Raw genomic sequence first — 22,448 nt, forward strand, 5'->3', positions numbered from 1 at the left:
GGAGCGTTTCAGTTCACGACTGACCAGCTAAACAGTGTTGGTTTGGTTTGCGTTGGATTTCATTGAAAATGAACCCAACAGCCCAGCAATTCATCCAGCTTTAAAATCCAGGTTGATTAACCAGAAGCATCTTGTCATTTCCAACAGGATGACCTCGCCTCGCTTTATAGAGTTTGTGTGTAAGCACGATGATGTCCTGAAGTGCTTTGTTAACCGGTAAGCTGCCGCAAAGAGCCAGTTGCTCCTTGCCTTTTGGGGTTTATTTTGCCCCTGGAATAATACAAACCTGTGTTTTTCTTCTTACCTAGTTGTGTGTTTAGATTATTGTTGTGACATAGGTACCATATGCACTTTAATGGTCCTGCCAGATTCAAGGGAGTACGTGTCAATGGTTCAGAGCTCACACTTAAACCAACTCTTCTGCATGTGTGAGCCATCCTTTTGTAAGGGTCTGTGAGATTCTGGGAACAAAATCTCCCCCACAAAGCAACAGAATACTTCCCTTACTGGTTTCATTCCCCATCTTTGTTCCAAATAAAGCCTTTCGTTTTGAGGCAGAAGCTTTCATTCATCCTCAAATGCATTATATCTAATGACACCTTAAAGGAGTCTAAACAGTCTTTGTGTACTTGGGAACATTGTCTAGAAACAGTTTCTCTGGGACTGTCGAGTTTAATAACCTTGGTTCTGTCTGGAGAGCTGCTTGTAATCCCCCCTGTTCAAAGGATGAGATAATCTAAGTCATTGGAAACAAGAGTTAGGAAAACTACTATGAAATAGAAGAGTCTGCCAGAAAAGTGCTTTGTGAGTAACTGTGTTTTCCCCTTGATGTAGACTTCATGTATCGTGAAGGATTGTTGCCAGATCTCTGACTAACAGACTTCTAACCTATTTTTCTTTCAGAAATCCCAAAATAATTTTTGATCACTTTCATTTTCTTCTTGAGTGTCCTGAACTAATGTCCAGATTTATGCACATCATAAAAGCTCAGGTAAATGAGGTGCTGAGTTACAAGGTCTGTGAACAGGATGTAAGGAGTGTGTTCTGTTTAAAAACAGTAATACTTCAAAAAAAACCCCTTTGGGGAGGATGGAAGAACCCAAACGTGGCCTCCAGTGCTTCTGAATCTGGGATGCTGAAAGACCAAACACACCAGCCCTTCAAAATACATGTCTAAGTCTGCTTGAGAGACCACTATGGAGTGTGTCTGACAAGCCCAACTTTCAGTTAAACAGAGTTGACTCTATTACTAAATCTATTTATGCACATCTACTGGATAGGGCTTTAAAATGCTGTGCTGTTTCCTTAGCTGACTTATCTTCTGTTGTCTCCAAACGTGAACACACCACCGTTGGTTGATTTGGCCATAGTTAATTAGTGGCAACTCCTTCAGTGAAACATCATTTCTGTCTTGTTGCCTTTTGCTCTGTTTCTTACTATTTGCTTGCTTTTTTTAAGTAAAATGCTGATGCCTTGGATAACCTAAACTTAGTTTAACGTGGGGCATAAATTCAAGACTGGAGAGTCACTCTGGAAAAGACTGGTGTAGCTAAGTGGAGAAATCACTGAGCAAACCCCTTGCTGGACGTCTGGTGCTTTGCACAACACAGCAGTGTTGAGCATCTGTCACATTTTCTTCTGTTACCTTTAAAAGATCAGCTCAGGGATAGAGCTGTGTAGTTGCTCTGTTACAAATGAAAACCATCTGTGGGTGCTAATGAGCTATTTGGAACTCCTTCATTTGTGACATGCTGGTCTCCTTTGTTAGAAATATTCCTTACCTTAAACTCTCAAGGACTGTGCTGTAAATAGAAGTGAAACTCCTCTAACCAACTGGAACCTCCACTTCTCCCCTTCCCCTCCCCCAACTGTGGAGGGTCTGTTCCAAAGGCTTCAGGTCTTTAGTTGTGACCAGTACTGTGCCTGTATTTTCAGGTGTACATTGATTCTGGTAATCCAGTTCCATTTTTAGGACATAGTGTAGGTGTGTTGTTTCAACCAAAGAGTGAGTAAACGTGTCTCTTGGCAATTTATTGCCTATGAATAATGAAGAGACCCTGTTTGCTGTAGAATCACAGAATGGTAGGGTTGGAAGGGACCTTTAGAGATCATCCAGTCCAACCCACTGCAGAAGCAGGGTCACCTAGATCAGGTCACACAGGAACGTGTCCAGGTGGGTTTTGAAGACCTCCAAGGAAGGAGCCTCCACACCCTCCCTGGGCAGCCTGGGCCAGGGCTCCCTCACTGAAACACTTTCTCTTTATGTTTCAATGGAACCTTTTGTGTTCCAGATTCTTTCCATCACCCCTTGTCCTGTCACTGGATACAATAGAACAAAAGGATGTCCCAACCTCCTGACACCCACCATTTATATACTTGTAAATACATTAATGAGAACCCCCCTCAGTCTCCTCCAGACTGACAGCCCCAGTTTCCACAACCTTTCCTCATAGGGAAGGTAATTGTTAGATCAATGAACGTACGTGCTGTGAGTTGTGGTGGGTGAGAGAAGCCACACTTGTCTCAGAAGAACTGCAAAAGTCAGTCTAAGTACTGAGTCAAACAAGCCAGAACCTTCTCCCCTGGGAACTGCTTTCAAAGGCTTCTGGTTCCTTTGGGCTGTTTTTTAATGCCAGTCAACTTCATGACACATGTGACTTGTTTCTGTGGCTGATGCTTCGGTGCTCAGCTATGGCTGATAACCAGCAGTGTTGCAGGAGCCAGTGACTTCTGTATTCCCTCCCACCTTGTCCTGGAAGAAGTTTGTTGTTTTTCTTGTCCTGTGTGGTGGACTCAAAGAGCTATTTCTGGGTAACTAATGGTGCAGTCTTTCTGCATACCAGACCTCAGCAAGCACTCAAGGACACGCCTATCCCTCTCCTCTTCCCAAAATACTGTACAGCACGAGTCACTGAGCAGCTGTCTGCTCCCCTCAAATGAGTTGAGTACATGTTTTGCAGTCTTGCTTGTGAGAGAGGGGTGGATCAGTTGAATGCATCTATATAATACAGTTTACCTCTTGTTTTGTAGCCGTTTAAAGATCGCTGTGAGTGGTTCTATGAACATCTGCACGCTGGGCAGCCAGACTCGGACATGGTGCACAGGCCTGTCAATGAAAACGACATCCTCTTGGTTCACAGAGGTATTCTGTCCCAGATGGAACTAGTATCGAGCTGCAGTACACTGAGACATAATCTATTGAGGTTAAATGCTAACTGGTGCTTTGTATTTAGATTCTATTTTTAGGAGTAGCTGTGAAGTTGTCTCCAAAGCAAACTGTGCAAAGCTGAAGCAGGGGATTGCCGTGCGATTTCACGGAGAGGAAGGCATGGTGAGTAAAACTCTGTGGGTTTGCTCCAGGGTGTTTATACACGGAAACATTCACAAGTGTTGTTTCCAGCTAAATCCTAATTGAGAGTAACTTGTGGGCTCTATGAGGAACGGTGTGGTTGCTGTCGGAGCTGTGCAGTGCAAGGGCTGTGCACTAACGCGTTCGTTCTCACACGCAGGGACAGGGAGTGGTGCGGGAGTGGTTCGACATCTTATCCAGTGAAATAGTGAACCCAGACTATGCCTTATTTACCCAGTCAGCTGATGGTATGTCTCTGCCTTTCTTTGTTTCTCTGTAATTTTAGGGCACCTTCTACTGTAAAAGCGTTTTTATAATCGAGAAAAAAGTCACTTTATTAGTTTCAGAGTATAAGAGTTAACTTTTAAAGTAGCACTGGCAGCACTGAGCTCATTTATGTACGGAGGTCATCTGTCCCTTGTGTGTTCTTGCAACTACAGATACAGCAGAGATCCATAGAGATATTCAAAAGATGTGCTGATGAGGTGCTGAGGGACGTGGTTTAGTTTAGTGATGGGCCTGGCAGTGTGAGGTGAGGGGTTGGACCCAATGACCTTCTTTTCCAACCATAAAGATTCTGTGCATTGACAAGTATCTATAGAGTGGGTGTCAGGAGGTTGAGGCAGCCCTTTTTTCTGTTGTATCCAGTGACAGGACAAGGGGTGATGGAAAGAATCTGGAACACAAAAGGTTCCATTGAAACATAAAGAGAAAGTGTTTGAGTGAGGGAGCCCTGGCCCAGGCTGCCCAGGGAGGGTGTGGAGGCTCCTTCCTTGGAGGGCTTCAAAACCCACCTGGACACGTTCCTGTGTGACCTGATCTAGGAGGAATACCTTTGGCAGGGGGGTTGGACTGGATGATCTCTAAAGGTCCCTTCCAACCCCCACCATGCTGTGATTCTATGATTCCATGAAATTGGAAGCTTCCTTTATTTTGTGCTCTCTTTTGCAAGAGGAGAGTGAGTTGTTGGGTTTTAATGAGTCTGTATTATTTCTGCTTGGTAGTAGAAGGACTTCATGCTTTGAGAGCAGTATAGGAAGTGTTTTCCTTTCTTCTGTAGGAACACCTTCCACCAGCCCAGGTTGCTCCAAGCCCCATCCAGCCTGGCCTTGAACACTGCCAGGGATGGGGCAGCCACAGCCTCTCTGGGCAGCCTCTGCCAGGGCCTCCCCACCCTCACAGGGAAGAGCTTCTTCCTTATATCTGATCTAAATCTACCCTGTTTCAGTTAGAAGCTGTTACCCCTGTCCTGTCACAGCATGTCCTTGTAAAAGGTCCCTCCCCAGCTTGCTTGTGGGCTTTCTTTAGGTACTGGAAGGCTGCTCTGATATTTCTCTGGAGCCTTATGTTCTCCAGACTGAACAACCCCAGCTCTCAGCCTGTTTTCGTGGGAGATGTGCTCCACCTTTAAATGATCTCTGTGGCCCTCCTCTGGACTCACTTCAACAGGTCCATGTCCTCCTTATGTTGGGAGTCCCAGAGCTGAACATGGTACTCAAGGTGTGGTCTCATGAGAGTGGAGCAGAGGAGAAGAATCGACTCTGTTGACCTGCTGGTCATCTCTTTCTGATGTCTTTTTGGTGTAAACATAAAAAAACCCAAAAAAATCTTCCAGAACCCCAAAGCACAGCTCTGTCAGTGGTTTCAGGTGCTCAGTGTATTTGTTAAATGCAAACTGCACTTAAGTAAATAACGAAACAGGATCATTCTTTTGTTTTATAGGAACAACTTTCCAGCCCAACAGCAACTCTTCTGTAAACCCAGATCATCTGAACTACTTCCGTTTCGCAGGCCAGATCCTGGGGCTGGCTCTGAATCACAGGCAGCTGGTGAACATCTACTTCACAAGGTCATTCTACAAGCATATTCTTGGTATGGTTTCATTAACATCCTGTTTGTTAGTCTTAATAGTTGCCTGAGCAGTAAACCTTTCCCTTTTTTACTTGTGTGTGTGTGTTAAAAGTGGAAAAGTCTTGGAAATTCATGTCTTGCTAATCTTTTCTGTACATCAGAGTCATAGAATCACAGAATGGTAGGGTTGGAAGGGACCTTTAGAGATCATCCAGTCCAACCCCCCTGCAGAAGCAGGGTCACCTAGATCAGGTCACACAGGAACGTGTCCAGGCGGGTCTTGAAGACCTCCAAGGAAGGAGCCTCCACACCCTCCCTGGGCAGCCTGGGCCAGGGCTCCCTCACTCAAACACTGACACAGTTTGTTCTTATGTTTCAAAGGAACTTTTTGTGTTCCAGCTTCATCCCATCACCCCTTGTCCTGTTGCTGGCTACTATAGAAAAGAGGGATGTCCCAACCTCCTGACACCCACCCTTTAGATATTTATAAATGTTAATAAGATCCCCCCTCAGTCTCCTCTTCTCCAGACTAAACAGCCCCAGGTCCCGCAGCCTTTCCTCGTATGAAAGATGCTCCAGTCCCCTGATCATCTTGGTGGCCCTGTGCTGGCCTCTCTCCAGCACTTCCCTGTCCCTCTGGAGCTGAGGAGCCCAGAACTGGACACAGGACTCCAGATGAGGCCTCAGCAGGGCAGAGCAGAGGGGGAGCAGAACCTCCCTTGACCTGCTGCCCACACTCTTCTTGATGCATCCCAGGCTGCCATTGGCTTCTTGCCCACGAGGGCACGTTGCTGGCTCATGGTCAGTTTATTATCAACCAGCACTCCCAGGTCTGTCTCTGCAGAGCTGCTCTCCAGCAGGTCACCCCCAGCCTGTGCTGGTGCATGGGGTTGTTCCTCCCCAGCTGCAGGACTCTGCCCTTGTCCTTGTTGAACCTCAGGAGGTTCCTCTGTGCCCAACTCTGCAGCCGGTCGAGATCCCACTGAATGGCAGCACAGCCTCTGGGGAATCAGCCAGTGCTCCCAGTTTGGTGCCAGCAGGGAACTTAAGAGTCATACATAATACAGCAGTACTTGCTACTCCAGTCTGTGCCTCTCTTAGGAAGCGTTACAGTTGGGAAAATACAGAAATGCCTTAGTGAAACTGTGTGTGAATTTTACACACTTTGCTTCAAATAGCTCATCTTTCAGTTTACATTGGAATGTGAATTTTTGGTGATTCGGCCCTGGCTGGGTGCCAGGTCCCCACCAAGTTGTTCTGTCACTCCCCCTCCTAAACTCGGCAGGGGAGAGAGAAATGCAACGAGAGGTTTGTGAGTGGATATAAGGACAGGGAGATCACTCAGCAATTAGTGTCATGGGCAGAACAGACTCAACTTGGGCAGCAATGGTTTGATTTATTAATGAGCAATCAAAATAGAGTAGGGAAAATGAGAAACAAAAACTTAATCTTAAAACATCTCACCCCACCCCTCCCTTTTTCCTGAGTCCCTACCTCATCCCCTCCAGCCCTGTAATCCATTCATTACAGCCTGGGCTGCTGCTTCCTCTCAGGAGGAGGACTCCTAACACATCCCACTTAGGGCTGCATTCTTATGCATGTAGAACTGAGGCAGAGATAGAGTCAGAAATGAATAAGACCTCTTATGTTTGTTTTTCTCAGACTTCCTATCTGCCTTCTGCATAAGCAGGGGAGGAGAGGGTAGCTTCAGTACTGCTGTTGTCCACTTACTTTGCATTTTTTTCCTGAAGTAGCTGATGACCTTTCTGTTTGGGAAAGGAAACTTCTACCTCCAAGCCACAGAGACATAACAGATGAACTCCTATCTGTGCTGCCTGCTGATAGATTTAAGTCCCCTCTTTCATGGTGGAACAGAAAGTACTCCTTGAAGTGGCATTAACAAAAGTGAAGATTGATTTCTGGGTCAGTGTGTTTTGCACTGGAGGCCCTAAATCCTTGAATACTAACTGAACTTGTCTCAGAGTTCACCTGTAGGATTTTTAACTTCTGTGTTGCACAGATGTACTTATTTGTCACAATTATGCTCAGGTAGATTCCTCTTCCTTTTCCAACTACAGGTGCCTTAAGGGTGTATAGTGAGAGTAAGATACACGGTGTATTTCCCAGGATTCAAATGTTGTGATAAGTCTGATGCAGTTTCATGATAACTGCCTGGCTCCAGTCTTTGATTGGTAAAGTATGTGCCAAGCAGATGAGGGAGCTCGGTGCTTTGGTCTCATAACATGCTGACTGTAAGTGTGGTCTCATTGTAACACTCCAGCTCAGGTTCTTCTCTAAGGGAGTCTCTGATTCCTACTTTCCATTCTCCTCCTTTTCCCACGTGCTCTGCCTGTGTCCCTCAGACATCATTATGTGCACAGTTCACATGTGAAATGCACACATGCTTACTAGGTGGCAGAAGTGGAAGTCCTCTGGAAACTGCTAGACAGCTGGTAGGTTTTCTCCTTTGCTGAGAGAGATGACAGTGAAAATTCATCAGTAAGTTATCTGTCACTCCTTTAAACTCCAGTGTGGCTTGGTTTTGTTAGAAAAACAGCACCTTACAGCTTGTGCAGACACCATTGCAGCACTAGTCAGCTCTTCCAGGGAAGCTGTAGCACTTGTTACACATCTGCACTGGCTGCTAACCTTGGAATTATGTGTTAGTCTCTGGGGTACTGCTGCTGCAGTCCATAGCATGCAGGGGCTTCTGCTGCTGGGCAGCCTTGGAATCACAGAATGGTTTCAGCTGGAAGAGCCCTTTAAGCTCATGGAGTGCAGCCTCTGTCCCAGCCCTATCAGCCACTAGACCATTTCTCTCAGGGCAACACCCACCACTCTGACACCCCTCCAGGGATGGTGGCTCCAGCACCTCCCTGGGCAGCCCCTTCCAATGCCTGACAGCGCTGTCAGCAAAGAAATTCCTGCTCACATCCAGCCTGAACCTCCCCTGCTGCAACTTGAGGCCGTTTCCTTCTGGTCTATTGCTTGTTACTGGGGAGAACAGACCCACCCCACCTTGCTACAACTTCCCTTGTGACACTTCACAGTGCACACCCTCAGCCCCTTCCCCTTTTCCCAGCTGTTTTTCTGTCTCAGTAGAGTTCAAAGTTAAAGCAATTGAGGTTTACTTTCTTGAGTAGTGAAGAGAGCAGATCTCTTGGCATGTTTGCTCAATTTTGATTTCTGTGTCTGCAAAACAGCTGTAGGTGGGCAGTTCCTATACTTGGATAAAAGTCAAACCTGTAGCAGTCCTCTTACTGCTTCCAAATGACTTGGAAGTTCAGTCTGGAAAGGTAAAATTCCTGTAAATAACTTCTTTTCAATAGGTCTCACAGCACACTTGATGAAAAAGAAGAGAACTGAAGAGCAGAGGAGTTTCCTAAGCACTGAAGCTTGTCCCCACAAGTTCTAAGTCATTTTCTGGGGGAAAAGAAAAATATGATAATTGGGTTTCTGAGTGTTCTGTTGGGAAGTTTTAAGATTGGGGTTTTTTAAGGAGATACTTAACACTGTGGGCTCTGTATGCTTAGATGCTTTTACCAAAATCCATTAGTGAGCTGAAAGTGTGAAATTGTTCCTCAAGTGGTGTGCTGTTTGCTTCCCTGGGAAGAAGAGCCTACGGAGGAGACCTGCTTCTGTAATGCTTTTGAAATGGATGGAGTACAGTTCTGCTGCAGAGTACTCACCGTGAATCCTGTTTCCTACTCACTGCATTATTGTGGTTTCTCTCTAGAGGGCAACCTTCTACCACAGATTCAGCTGGAACCCTCTTTGCCTTACCCTGTTTAATTGAGGGGGTTTGTCTCTTTCTGTTTTTTTCTAGGCATACCTGTAAATTACCAGGATGTGGCATCTATTGATCCAGAGTATGCAAAGAACCTGCAGTGGATTTTGGATAACGACATCAGTGACCTGGGTTTAGAGCTGACTTTCTCTGTCGAGACTGATGTGTTTGGAGCAATGGAAGAAGTGCCACTGAAGCCAGGGGGTGCGAGTATACTCGTCACACAGGAAAACAAGGTGAGTGTACAGGTTTGTTAGGAAGTGGATGGTGTAGGAAAAGCAGCTGGACTGTCTTTCTGAATAACTGGAAGGATAAGAGCATAACCTGTTATGAAGTGTATACACAAATAAGAGTTGCCAGTACTCTTCTCCTATTTTCTAGCTGAACTTGTTGCAGAAATTGTACTGATTAAAATGTCCAGAAGCCTTTTGGGTTTGAGGTTCTGTCTGATTGAGCTTTTTGAAGGAAAGGTTTCATAGAATCACAGAATGGTAGGGTTGGAAGGGATCTTCAGAGATCATCCAGTCCAACCCCCCTGCAGAAGCAGGGTCACCTAGATCAGGTCACATAGGAACATGTCCAGGTGAGTCTTGAAGAGTCTCCTTGGCGAGTCTCCAAAGTCTCTCCAAGGTTTATTTTAAGCCTTGCAAATATTCCTGAAATGATGGATCCATATCCACCAGGGAGGTAGAAGAGCAGAAGTTGCTAAAAGTAATAATTGTAGGTAATGTTGCCCAGTGTGCTGCCTGCTCGGGCAGTCAGTGGCTCTGGATTGCTCTACAGTTAAAACACAGATAGTTGACAGAGCAAAAGGCTGCAGGAAGCCTTTTCAGCCATTTTCAGGTCACTCCATGTGTGTGGAGATAATGTACCTTTGAACTTTACTTCAGCAACAGCTTGGAAGGTCCCTGAGTTCTCTGATTCAACATCAAACGTGGCAAAACGCAGCAGCTTTTGAAATTCATCTAGAAATTCGGATAGACATCAGTCTAATTTGAGCTCTGCACTTACCTGCCAGATGGCTTTGAGTAACTGCAGGGGTGTCACAAGCAGACATGCAGCTTTTTTATGTATCATGGGCTGTTTTCATCCTTGTGTCTGCTGAGTGTTTTGGTTGTCGTTGGTGTTGAGCAAGCCTGACTGGCTCCACACACACAGCATCCCTTTCACACAGCTGCTGTTTTGGCCAGTGGCCACTTGGTGTCAGCGTTTGTTCTGGCAGTTCCAGCTGATGGGGGAGCAGTCGGCTCTGCATTCTTGTGCTCCCCCTCCTCGGTTTCAGTAAGGCACAGTGTCATTCCAGTAGAAGGAATGCATACTATTAACCCGATTCTGCACTGTCTCCTGCAGTATAGCCAGTCGTGAAAGAACAGGGATGGTAAAACAAGTCTCGCTGTGAAAGCAGGGGATGGCTAATGTCTTTGTTACCTAAGAGACAAAGCAAGGGTGTTGATTCTTGTTTCTGGGCTGCTGTAGCTTCTCAATATATAAAATACACGTACTTGATCTAAACTGTGGCTGTGTTACAAGTATTTAAATCCTGCTCTCAGCCAGCATGAGGTTAGGAGGTTGCCCACGTGAGGGCACCCTCAGTCATGAGCAGCTTAAATTGCTCTGTTAACGTCTGTCTTGGGGCATGGGCTTACAAAGTGTGGTTGGACAGATGCATCCATTGTAGCCCATCAGCCTTCCTCAGCTGTGGCAGGAGGGGACCAGAGCTTAGGCAGCCCTTGTTGGAAAGGTGATGAGATACAGATGGCTGTTGTGGCAGCCTTGAAACTTGGTATTAATTGACTTCTTTTAATGCGAAGCTGCAGGATGTGAATGCAGCAAGCATCTGCAAGGTGGCACAGTCACTGATGTCACAGTGCTGAGCCAAGCTGTAGATCTGTGTTTGCCTGTCGTTTGGGGATTGTTTTTCCCCGTTCCTTTAACATTTTGCAGTATATTTCAGCTTAGCAATTCTAACAAGTTGAACAGGAAAGTGTCTGCTCTACTTTACAAAACATCTCTTTTTTCCCCTGCAAAAGGCATATTTCCCTTTTTCCACCTTTACCTGAGGAATAAAAGATTGCTGCTTAGAACTCATCTGCTGGGAGCAGGAAACCCATCTGCTGAAGGAATTTGCTGTGCATGCACACTGGTGATTACCTGTCTGAAGGACAGCACTTCTAAAATGGAAATTGAGTGAATCTTTATTCCTTTAAAAAACAACCCCAAGCCAACAAACCCACCTGAAATGCCAAAAAGCAAGCCCACAGAAGCCACCCAAACAGCCCACCTCCCTCTTACTGAAAACCAAAATGAGTCAGTGCCCCATTGAGGAGCAGTAGTAACAGCTGTGTATGAAGTGTTGTTTTCTTTGCAGGAGGGGCAGTGTAAGAGGTGAATGGCTGTGGAACCAGCCATACACATATCCCAGTGTAGCGACTGGAGGCAGAGCCAGCTGCAGCATCAGTTCACTAGTGGTTCAGCCGGCTTTTGTCATGGTAATGAGACTTCAAAGGGCAAAGTCGGGCTTTGTCCAGTGTCCATGCTGTGCCTGTCTCTTCATTCTTTGCTGTGTGTGTGTTTGTAGCTTTCTGCTTTCTTTTTAGAAAAAAGCAGTTAAATGAAAGCTAAGCAAAATGTGGCTGTGCTGCCTTAAAAGGGTGCAAGCCTCCGCAGCCCTTCAGCTTCCTCTGTCCTCCCAGGACTTGCTTGTCTGTGAGCTGTGTTATTTAGCATTGGAAAGCTACATGTGTTCTCTCAAACAGCTTTGCAATGGAGCTGCTCTCCGAATCTGAACATCATAATGAACATTGGCCCCTGTCTCACAGCGTTACGGGGTCACGCAACCATGGAAGCGTGATTTCTGCTTCATTGACCTCAAGGGAAGATACAGAACAACCCCTCACCCAAACTACACTTTGTCATCACCTTTGATGCCTGTCTCACATGTTCAGTCAGATCTGCCCTCTTCAGAGGAGGCTGGATTGCACCTTTTGTGCTCCATGTGAGAATGCATGTGTAGATCTGAAATGAGGCAGATATTTCTGGTTTGCAGTGTGCTTCTAAGGCTTCTGAGAGGGAATAAAATGTAAACTAAGTTTAACAGAGACAAACAAATTGCCCAGGTTTTTTTACTGGCATACATGATGTAAATTCCATGGTGCTAGTCTTTCAGTATGTGCCAGTGCTCAGCTGTTGCAGGCTGTTTAAAACATTTCTTGTTGCATCTAAAGCACAACAACTGCTTTCCTTCCTAACAGTGTCCAATGTAGTGTGTTTTGTAATGCAGAAAGGAAGTCTTCATCTTTTCTTTTCCTAATGGATTGTCTGAAAAGAACATTTTTGACTTTCTAGACCTTTGTTTTCTGAGTAATTTGTGTAAGAGCAACTTAAGAGATGGAAACCAAGTGTTTCTGACCACTGAAGACCAGTGTTACCGCTGCTTCTGATCCCCACGTTGCTAAAGTTTCTGATTTCTTCCTGGAGCTCATAAAATGGGTTCACAGAGGCTGACTTCTGTCTGGTGCAGTTCATCTCCTTTGCCTGCCCCTCTAATTCCTTAGAGAGAAGTGTCCTCACTTGCACCATGAGTAGGAGCAGCGTAGGGAGGTGACAGCTCTTCTCTTGCAGATATGATTAGGTGATGTTCCTCTTCCTCAGAGCTTCAATTCACAAATTAGGTGTCTTCTCTGATAAAATGGTGGTACTGCATTTAGAGATATCTTCCAAGTGCAAAGCAAATGACAGCCCCTCTGTGTTTGTCTGAATGTCAGGAGCTGCCATGGAAGAGCCTTCTGCTTTCAAACGTGTTCTGCTCGTCTGAAAGGGAGGCAAGAAGGAATGCTTGGTTGCTTTTGTGCAGGTTCAGAACAGGAAAGCTTAGGTTAATGTACTTTAAAATGAAAACTGCAGGCAGTGTTTTTGGGAGGTTATAGTACTGAAGGAAGGTGATAGTTGAGGTGGGATACATGTCGTGATTCCATCACTAAAAGCCATGCTTGGGAAGTCAAAGCATTGCTCTGAAGCTGGTGCTTTAAATAACCTGGGAATACGGTTTTTGCTCAAGTGGGAATCTCTTTTCTCCAGCTAAACTCTGAGTTCTGTGTAGTTTGGTAGGTAAAACGTGTTCATAGAGCTTCGACGTAGGCACTTTTGCCTGTGTCTGTTAAACACCTTCCTCCATTAACTGCCCCCAAGGCTGTTTGTGTGTTCAGCACAGAGTTCTGGTGGATTCCTTCTCTAACTGGCGTCTTTTCAAGGGCACGGAGCCCACGGACTTGTGAAGCGTGCAGACTGGCATGTTGTCTGTTCCCATGCTTAGGACACAAATGCTTTTCTGGGTTTTTTTTTTTGCTTGCTAAAGACTGCTGAGATACTGGAAATTGACTTTCTGGGTTTAGAATTGCAATTGTTATCCAGATAAGATAGCTTGCAGAGGCAGGTAAGGTCTGCTGTTAGACTTCCAGAGATGGAAGGCAAGAAGGCTTTTCTGTCTCTGAGTGTGCCTTCAGGAATTTACCCTTTTTCCCTGACTTATGTCAAGCTGCTTGAGAAGAGTGTTTTTCTCTACAAGCACTGCCTTGTTTTGTGTCTTTAAAAGAGCACAAGGGTGGCTGTGTTAGATGCAGGCATGACAAACCTTCATTAACACTCCTGCTCTACGAGTCCCTGGTTTTTGACTGGTTTGTGTTACAACTTAGTTTGGGAATCGAATTCCCTTCAGGAGGAAGGAAAGGGGGCGAGCAGAAGGGGCTCTGAACTCTGAGGGGTCTTCTGAATTGTTTTGGGTTGCTTCCTTACGTGACAAGTACGTAATGACTCTTTAAACATATGGCAGTAGATGACATCAGTGGTGTGCTGAGGACCGTGTTTGTGTGTGTGAGTCTGCACCAGCACGGTGTGCTTTTGCCATTTCTATATCTTAATGTTGTTTTCTGCATTGCAGGCTGAGTATGTCCAGCTTGTCACAGAGCTTAGAATGACAAGGGCCATTCAGCCTCAGATAAATGCCTTTTTACAAGGCTTCCATATGTTCATTCCACCCTCTTTGATCCAGCTTTTTGATGAATATGAACTGGTAAGCAGAAACGACTTTGCTTCTAAAAACACTTTGTTCAGCAAACAGCATCAGTGGTGTAATGATGTAGAAGTGAAGCTCAGTACCCACAAAATAAACATTTTGTGCCTTTCACTTCGGTCTTTGCTTCCAGGGTATCTGTATCTGTCAGTGGGGATCTCAGTATGTGTATTTTACTGCTTATCCTAATTACTTGGAAAGACTGTTTTCCTGGGATGTGATAACTTCAAATGCCACTGATAAATGCCTCAGATTGTAATTTCAAATTAGAATCAGGATATTGTGGCTTTTCAGCCTTCCTGTGTTTGCTTTCAGGAGGACAGAAGCCCTTTAAAAGTAAGGGGCTGCTGTCTGTTGTCTTTTTCTGGGTCCCGGAATCAAATTCCAGTACATTTTTGGTGGTGGTTTTACCTTCTGTAACCAACACACCTCAGGTTTTGCCTCAAGACAAAACTCAGAGCTTTTTTTTCTTTAGGTTCTTTGTCTGTAATTTCTCTCTTGATGTTGTGTGCTTTAAATCAAACAGATTTAAACACAAAGTTACCTGAATTAAAGAATCTTCCTATTAGAATGAGCTACAGGTTCTCTAAGGTTGCAGCTGAACAGAAACAGCACTGTAGTGTTTATACTTCTCAAAGTATCACTTTTTATAATAGCAAAAACACTTGATATTCATGGTTGGTCAGGAGGACTAATCCCAATCTGTGTGCTTCCTCTGAAGGAGCTTTTGTTGTCTGGGATGCCCGAAATTGATGTGAATGATTGGTTAAAAAATACCGAATACACCAGTGGCTATGAGAGAGGAGACCAAGTTATTCAGGTAAGTGCTTTTTATCATGTAGACCACTATATTTTAATCCCAAAAAGGGTGTTTTTGTTGTTGGAAGCTTATTTTGGCTGAAATGGTGGAGGTTTTGTTCCTACATTAAGTGACTTTATGTACGAATTTCACGTGGCAATTTCCATTATTTAAGTAACAAACAGACAATATTCCATTTAGTGTTTTAGCTTTATCTTCTCAAGTGCTGCAAGTATTTAATGGAAAATACAACCTTATTTTTCATTTAGTGGTTCTGGGACGTCGTGGAAGAGCTAACTCAGGAAGAGAGAGTATTACTGTTACAGTTCGTTACTGGCAGGTGAGAAACTCTTCTGTAACAACAAAGATACTGTCTGGATGCTCTGAAATAGTCAAGAGACTTCAGGTTACCATGCAAGGTCACCTAACTAGAAGCTGGTTTGCACACTTTGGTGTTCTGTACGTTGATCAGAGTAGGCAAAGTGTGTTAACACTTTTGCTGCCTGCACTGCCAGCTAAGTGGTTGATTGCATGTTTATTGTGCTTGACTGCTTTGCAAGAGACCTTTGTTGCTGTCCCAGGCAATTTTTAACACGACAGTAGTGAATTTAACTGTGCATTATATTCTTCCTCCTGTTGCATATTTATGTGGCACTTGGCTTCTCCAGTAATCAATACAGGCTTTAGTATGTGGGATAACCAGGTATCACTTCAGTAAACAGAACATCCTTCTCCTGAAGCTGAGTTGAATTTGACATTAGTGCAGAGTGTCAATGAAGACAGAATCACAGAATGGTTTCAGCTGGAAGAGCCCTTTAAGCTCATGGAGTGCAGCTTTGTCCCAGCCCTATCAACCACCAGCCCATTTCCCTCAGTGCAACATCCACCCGGCTCTGAAACCCCTCCAGGGACAGTGACTCCAGCATCTCCCTGGGCAGCCCCTGCCAATGTCACCTGTGCTTGCGTTTGATAGGATTTCTGTCCTAAATTCCATCTGTTCTTGAGGGAAAGCCACTTGTATTTCCTTTATCGTTTGGAGACGGTGGAGGGAGGCTTTGAGCAGGAAATACCCCTATAAGCTGGGTGACTTGCTGAGTTTGTGTGTAGAGGCATTTTGCAAAGTGGACCCATGGATATATGTGTGGCACGTGAGCTCTCTCATCCAGGTCTTTTTCATGTGGCAGGAAGAGATTGCACCATCTTCTTAATTGTATGTTCCCTTCATGGTTGTAGGATTAGTGGAGTGGGTGACCTTTTGTTTATAAGCGTTTCCGTGGAGCAGTGGTAAAATCCAAATGAAGGTCATCAAATGTTGCCTTTTATACCAAGGAATGTCACACTCACAGATCTATAGTCACGTGGCACAGCCTTCACATTGTTAGTTGCACTTGATTTGTCATGAGTTTCATTGTCTATAGGGATCACAGACAGTTTAAGAAGTCAGTCCCGTGCACATCAATCTTTCCTTGTTGTCCCCTGCAAAAACGGTTTCTGCAGTGCCACCTGCACATCTGCTGCACGCCAGCCCCTGGCCTTTCATTTTCAGTGGGCCAGTCCATTTCACGGTGTTTGAGGTAACTTTCTGGACTCTCTGGGATGCTTTTGATCAAGTAAACAACCAGACTGATTAACACATGCTTGAGCACCGTTTGTTTTAGTCACAACTTGCATCCTGCTTTGTTCTTACCCGTTCCTTGTTGGTTGGAAAGAAATCTTTGGTGTGGTTGTCTTTTAAGAACTCTGGGATGGGATTGTTTAAAACAGTTGCTTATTTTGTGTCAGTGTTGGCTGGTAGGAACCCAGGGTGAGGTTTTTCTTCATGGGTGTATTTTTCCATATGCCATTACAGGTAACTGTTGGAAGTTACCTGCAGTGGTGGTACACAGCTGGCATTTCTGCACAGCAATCCCCAGACAGTCCTGGTTTCTAGGCATGGAAGATTTAGATGCAGAGTTGTCTGTGAGCTAAAATGCCAGGTGGTCCAGTACAGGCCAGTATCTTAAGGACAGTTTTACACTGGAAGTGCACCTGACTTCAAACTGTGATCTTTTTCTGGTGTCACATTTCCTTAGTGCATTTGTGATTGTCTTCAGTGTTTCTCTCATACCTAAACAGATCTTGAATTTTGCCTTTTTTCTTCTTCCTCCATTCTTACACCTCTTTCTTTTCAGTGTCATGAAGTCTTGCTTTGGTAGTTTCAGTGGAAATACCATTGCCTTCATCCTTAGCACCAGTTTTGAGACATCTCCTAGCAGGGAAGTAGTTGTCAAGAGCAGTATTTGAGTAGCAGTTAGTTTGTGTTTGGAGGCCTTAGCATCATCAAGAGGTCAAAATATTCTTGTGCTTCATGTTGGAGATCTGAAAGTTTATTTGTGTACCACCTACTTCTACTCTGCTGACAGCTGCTTGAGATAGTATTGCCAGTCCTTTCCCTTTCCCTTTCCCTTTCCCTTTCCCTTTCCCTTTCCCTTTCCCTTTCCCTTTCCCTTTCCCTTTCCCTTTCCCTTTCCCTTTCCCTTTCCCTTTCCCTTTCCCTTTCCCTTTCCCCTTCCCCTTCCCCTTCCCCTTCCCCTTCCCCTTCCCTCCCATATCTGTGTGGTATTTATGACCAAGTTTTCAGTTAACAGCTGGAGGTGTTGGCAGGTTATGATAAAGTCTGTTCTGCAGGTATGAGGGTTGCTGGTTCACTTCCTAGGGGACTGTAGTTTTCTGTTGGGTGATAAGCTACGTGCTGTTCTAAGGGAAATTCAGCATTTGTTCAATGTGATAGATATGTGTGACTACTTTCAAAAGTAAAGCAAAACATAAGGAAACAGGCTTAAAGCATTTCTTCTGTGCTGTTTTCACTTCAAGTAAATGTAGGCAAAAATCTCTTAAGTGGACAAAATGGGTAAAAAAGTTTGGATTCAGATGCAACCTTCGACATTTCGGTAGTGTTGAAGTGGCTATGAAATGGTGGTGTTACTCCTGCTGAAGGCTATTTGAACAAGCAGTAGGAGAGGTAACACGTTGTGATCTTGCACATATTTGGAAGGATTTCTTGACTACACTGGCAGTGTTTTGCTTGGAAAGGTAGCTCATTTTTGGAGGCATAAGGTAACAAGTGTCTGTTTTAAGTGCTCAAAGCCCTGATGGTACTGTAGAGCCTTGATCTGTCGTAGGAAAAACATGTTAATAAGCTGGATTGTCAGCACTTTCTTTTAGCTAACAGCAGGCTGAGGAGTTTTCAGTTAGGTCTGTGTTCTGAACGGTGTCTGTGAGCACAATCCCGTTGGTGTGTCAGAACTCGTATGCCGCAGGTAAGGGCTTCCCTCCGTGGCGCTTGCTGTAGTGCTGGAACTGCATGCAATTGCTGAGGTGGAGCTGGGTGATGGATTGATGTGTTGGGCACTATAACCAGCTCTCAAAGGTGTGTTTAAAGAGGCATTGCTGCGAGCTCTGTCCTGGCTCCTGACACTTGCAGTAAGGGCAGCAGCCCCTTTACTGGGTGGTTTGCTGTGAGCACAAACATCATTCTTTTCCAATCTTGCAGACTTTTTACAGTCCCTTTGATTGTTATGAGTGTGGGAGCATTGTTTTTAACGGAAGGCCCTGCAATCCAAGATTCTTAACAGCTCTTATGTGTTTTGTGGGAGGCTTATTTTGTGTGATCAGATTCTTTCTTTGCTGGCTACAAAATCACACTGCAGTTGAGGTTCAAGTGTCCTCTGGAGATGGTCTAGTCCAACCTCATGGCCAGAAGAGGGCCAACTAAAGCTGGATGCTCAGGGTATTATCTGGTCAGGTTTTGACTATCTTGGGGTGCTGACCCTTCATCTTCCCTGGGCAATTTGTTCTGGTGTTTGACCACTTCACAGGGGAAAGCTTTTCCCATGTTTAAACTGAATTTCCTGGATTTCAATGTGTGCCCATTGCCTCCTGTGCTGTTACTGAGCATCACTGGGTGCTCCATCTTCAGGTTTGTGCTCCACCCCATCTGTTCCTCCCTTCAGGTATTTATATACACTGATTAGATTCCCTTGGGCCTCGTTTCCTCCAGGCTGAACATTCCCATCGCTCACACGCTCTCCCTCTCTCTCCCCCCTCATGTGTTGTTTGTATGTTGTGGCCTGTAATGTTCTTGTAATGATGTAGTGTGTGTGCATTTTCTCAGCTCCAGGGTGCCTCATGGTGGCTTTGCCCATATAATGGGTGGCAGCGGACTGCAGAACTTCACAATTGCTGCCGTGCCGTACACTGCAAACCTTCTGCCGACATCAAGCACGTGGTATGGTAACTGCTCACCTTGAATAGCTTAAAAATGGGGCTTTTTCATGTAGGCTGCAGCTAAAAGTGCAGTTCTTATGGATATGCTCATTGAAAGGCCAGGAATATTTAGCCAGGTTGGGGAGTATTTGCTATCAAAGATGCAAATGGTGGGGTTTAACCCAGATGATGTTGTGTTTGCTCATTGTTTACTGCTTTGTTTGGCTTAACTAAAGGCAGTGGGATCAATCAGGGAATATCCAAATTAAAGGGTTGTGTTACTATGTACTGAAGTGGGGAAGCCCCTGAGCTCCCTGCACACGTTGGAATGCTCAGTGTTACTGTGATGCAGCACAGGTTTGTTTTCTTCCATGAACATGACACCTTCCAGGTTTTCAGTCTTTACCGTTGGCTTTCTGGATGATGGAACTGTGACGTGGTCTTTTCTTTTCAGCATCAACATGCTCAAGTTACCTGAATACCCCAGTAAAGAAATCCTTAAGGACAGGCTTCTCGTGGCATTGCACTGTGGAAGCTATGGGTACACCATGGCGTGAGGAAGGCTGGACAACTCGCCTGGCTACTGAAGCGCAATTCCCAGCCACACAAGCAGTTTTGGAAGCTGCCAATAGAAAAGCAGCTTAGATGCTGCAGCCCATTGCCAGGGCTGGTCTTTGGACTTCGTGCAGGATCATCAGCTTCTGCTCCACCACGTGTCGTCCAAGCCACAAACCTCTCAGTACGCCGTGTGTTCGTTTCTGAGAGTGGCAGGTCTCCGTGGAAATCAGTGGACACCCTTCTCACTGTTACTCCAGTCTGACCCCCAGAGCCTCTTTCCACAGCCCACTTGGGATTTGTGCAGCGGTGTGGGTGGCTGGCGTTTGCGTTTCTGGCTCCTTGGCGCTGGGATGCCGTCCGGTGAGCGGGCAGGCTCGGGCCTCGTGCCTCGCTGCCTGCCAAAGCGCCATCTATTTTTGCAGAGAACACTGCAGAAGGTTCCCCTGGGGCACTGTACAGCAAGCCAGAGCTGATGTATTTTCCATTTCTTTGCGCAGCACCGGGAGATTTTATAACTTTTGAGTGTCTGGTGGATATGGGATGTAAAGGTTGGACTGTTGGCGCTGCAGACGGGTGAAGCGAGCGGCTGGTTTCTATTCCAATTTACACTATATTCTACTAAATATTTAAAGCATTTGTGACTCTGCAGTCAACCTGCAGTTTGGCATTTGTAAACATTGTTTAAGATACATTCCCATTGGTTTGAATGCCTTTCCTCTTTCCTTGACATAATTGTATGCTCCAAAGCTGTTATTAAATGCTCATATTTTTACCAGAGCCTGAGTGTGGCAGCTTCCTGTGCCTCTGGTGGTGCCTTGTGCTTTTTCCTCACCTCCTCCCAGGCTTTTTGTTCTTGTTACTACCATATAAATTGCCATGGAAACAGCGTTGGAGGAGGCATTGGCAATGTATGTGGATGAGCATGAGCCAATGCACAAGGAAGGAACTTGTTAACTGACAAGACTGTAATAGTTCTCATATCAAAATGTATCAAACAATGTGTAAAAACACACAACAGTGGCTCATCAGCGTGTGTGTCAGGTAAGGAGCTGCACACTACTGGGGTCCATGATGTGTTTGCATAGCTGCTTGCTTAGAGACCCTAGGGTAGGTCTGCATGACTGTTTTGGTTCAGACTAGGAGTGGGGTGTCTGTTGTAGATGATTGAGTCGTGTGGGGTTTTTCTTCTGGTTTTTGTTGCTGTGTTAAATTAGTCTCATCAGACCTGCTTGTCATGCTTTTGCTTTGGAGAGTGCAGACTGGATTCTCTCTCAACAGGGAAACGTGAGCCAAAAGTGTACCAAATGTTAATGGATGAGCACCTAATTATGTCTGCAAGACCTAAATGATCTGGAGGATCTGAAGAGAAGAGTTAGTAGAACGAGTTCAGGCATAGCAGACCCCTCAGACACACAAATTTTAAGCTCCAGGTTCTCAGCACAAGCTTTTTTTTACTGATCCATTCATGTGTTCAGTGTTAACACACATGTAGCCTGTGTTCATCAGCTGGTCTCTCTGGCCAGCTTACTTGGTGCTGCTTTTTTAGGTTTAGTTTGTTTTTAATCTAAAACATACACAATCTGTCTGGGGATGTGAGAATAAATCTGATCACCCTCTACAGCTACCTGAAGGGGAGTTGTAGTGAGGTGGGGGTTGGTCTCATCTCTCCAGTAACGAATGATAGGACACGAGGAAATGGGCTCAAGTTGCACCAGGGCAGGTTTAGATTGGACATTAGGAAGAACTTTTTCCCTGAGAAGGTTGTCAGACACTGTCCCAGGCTGCTCAGGGAGCTGGTGGAGTCCCCATCCCTGGAGATGTCCAACAGACACACAGCTGAGGTGCTGAGGGACATGGTTTAGTTTAGTGATGAGCCTGGCAGGGAGAGGTGAGGGGTTGGACTCGAGGGTCTTCAAGGTCTTTCCCAACCATAACGATTCTGTGACTGTTCTGTGATTCCATGGTTCCATCAGATTCAGTGCTGCCACAGTAATGTTCCTGTGGGCTACACTTTATGCATAGCTCACTTGCTTTGTCTCCCTTCTGTCTCTGTGCATGTGTGTGCACAAATGTTGAAGCTGTCAGGAAATGCTTGTGACTGTCACTTAAGGAGAACACTGCTTTTGGTTAGCAGGAGCAGCAGACTCTTCCAGCAGGACAATGTAGTGGAAGCTGGTGGGACTGTTGCTTCAGTCAGTAGAGAGCTGCTGTTGCTCTCTGGTGTGCTCTGGGAAGCTCTTAGGTTAGACGTGTTAGATGGTTGAGGCTCTGGGGGTTTTAGCCCTAAAGCCCAGCTGTCTTGGATCTTTCAGGTAGCACTAGTCCTTGGCTTTTCTGCCCAGTTGAGCAGCACTTGGTCCCCTAGCTGATACCTGTGTGTGCCTCTGAGGGTGGATTGGATGGCAGGACAGTGGTTTCAGCAATACAGGGTATTTGTCTGCAGTTATGTGTGTGTTTGCTCTATATAAACTGGGTTTTTGTCTTTATCTCAGGGTTTTACTGTAAATACCGTTGTTCATTAACTGCTCTGCAGTCTGTGATTTTTCTTCTTTCTTTTTCATGTCACACACTCTGTTTCACTGCAACATTCTCACCATTCTAACATACCTCACTTTGCAGGAGCCTGAGATCTTGCATTCTCTTGCACAGTGTCCAAAGCATTTCATACTGCAAGGCTGAATGAACGGGAAAGAGAATCAGGTACTTGTTTTCCACTTTGCATTATACTGAGGGTGACACAAGTATCAACAGGCTGAAAAGGTGTTCCTAAATTGCTCCTTCCTCCCGTGTG

At 45.3% G+C, this 22,448-nt stretch overlaps 1 protein-coding gene across 5 annotated transcripts in view; it reads left to right on the forward strand.

Moving 5' to 3' along the window:
* The window catches only part of HACE1 (HECT domain and ankyrin repeat containing E3 ubiquitin protein ligase 1), a 47,122-nt gene extending 26,688 nt beyond the window's left edge, over positions 1-20,434 (forward strand). For all 5 annotated transcript variants that reach the window (XM_061989967.1, XM_061989968.1, XM_061989971.1 and 2 more), the window contains 12 exons: positions 148-216; positions 904-991; positions 3,031-3,142; positions 3,234-3,331; positions 3,510-3,597; positions 5,072-5,221; positions 9,027-9,223; positions 13,924-14,055; positions 14,777-14,875; positions 15,124-15,194; positions 19,008-19,121; positions 19,554-20,434. In XM_061989967.1, coding sequence (XP_061845951.1) covers positions 148-216; positions 904-991; positions 3,031-3,142; positions 3,234-3,331; positions 3,510-3,597; positions 5,072-5,221; positions 9,027-9,223; positions 13,924-14,055; positions 14,777-14,875; positions 15,124-15,194; positions 19,008-19,121; positions 19,554-19,656 — 1,321 coding nt within the window. In that variant the 3' untranslated portion in view covers positions 19,657-20,434. The remainder of the gene's footprint in view (positions 1-147; positions 217-903; positions 992-3,030; positions 3,143-3,233; positions 3,332-3,509; positions 3,598-5,071; positions 5,222-9,026; positions 9,224-13,923; positions 14,056-14,776; positions 14,876-15,123; positions 15,195-19,007; positions 19,122-19,553) is intronic.
* Positions 20,435-22,448: the final 2,014 nt, after the last annotated feature.

Source organism: Colius striatus, chromosome 2 (genome assembly GCF_028858725.1).
Source record: "Colius striatus isolate bColStr4 chromosome 2, bColStr4.1.hap1, whole genome shotgun sequence".
Lineage (NCBI taxonomy): Eukaryota > Metazoa > Chordata > Aves > Coliiformes > Coliidae > Colius > Colius striatus.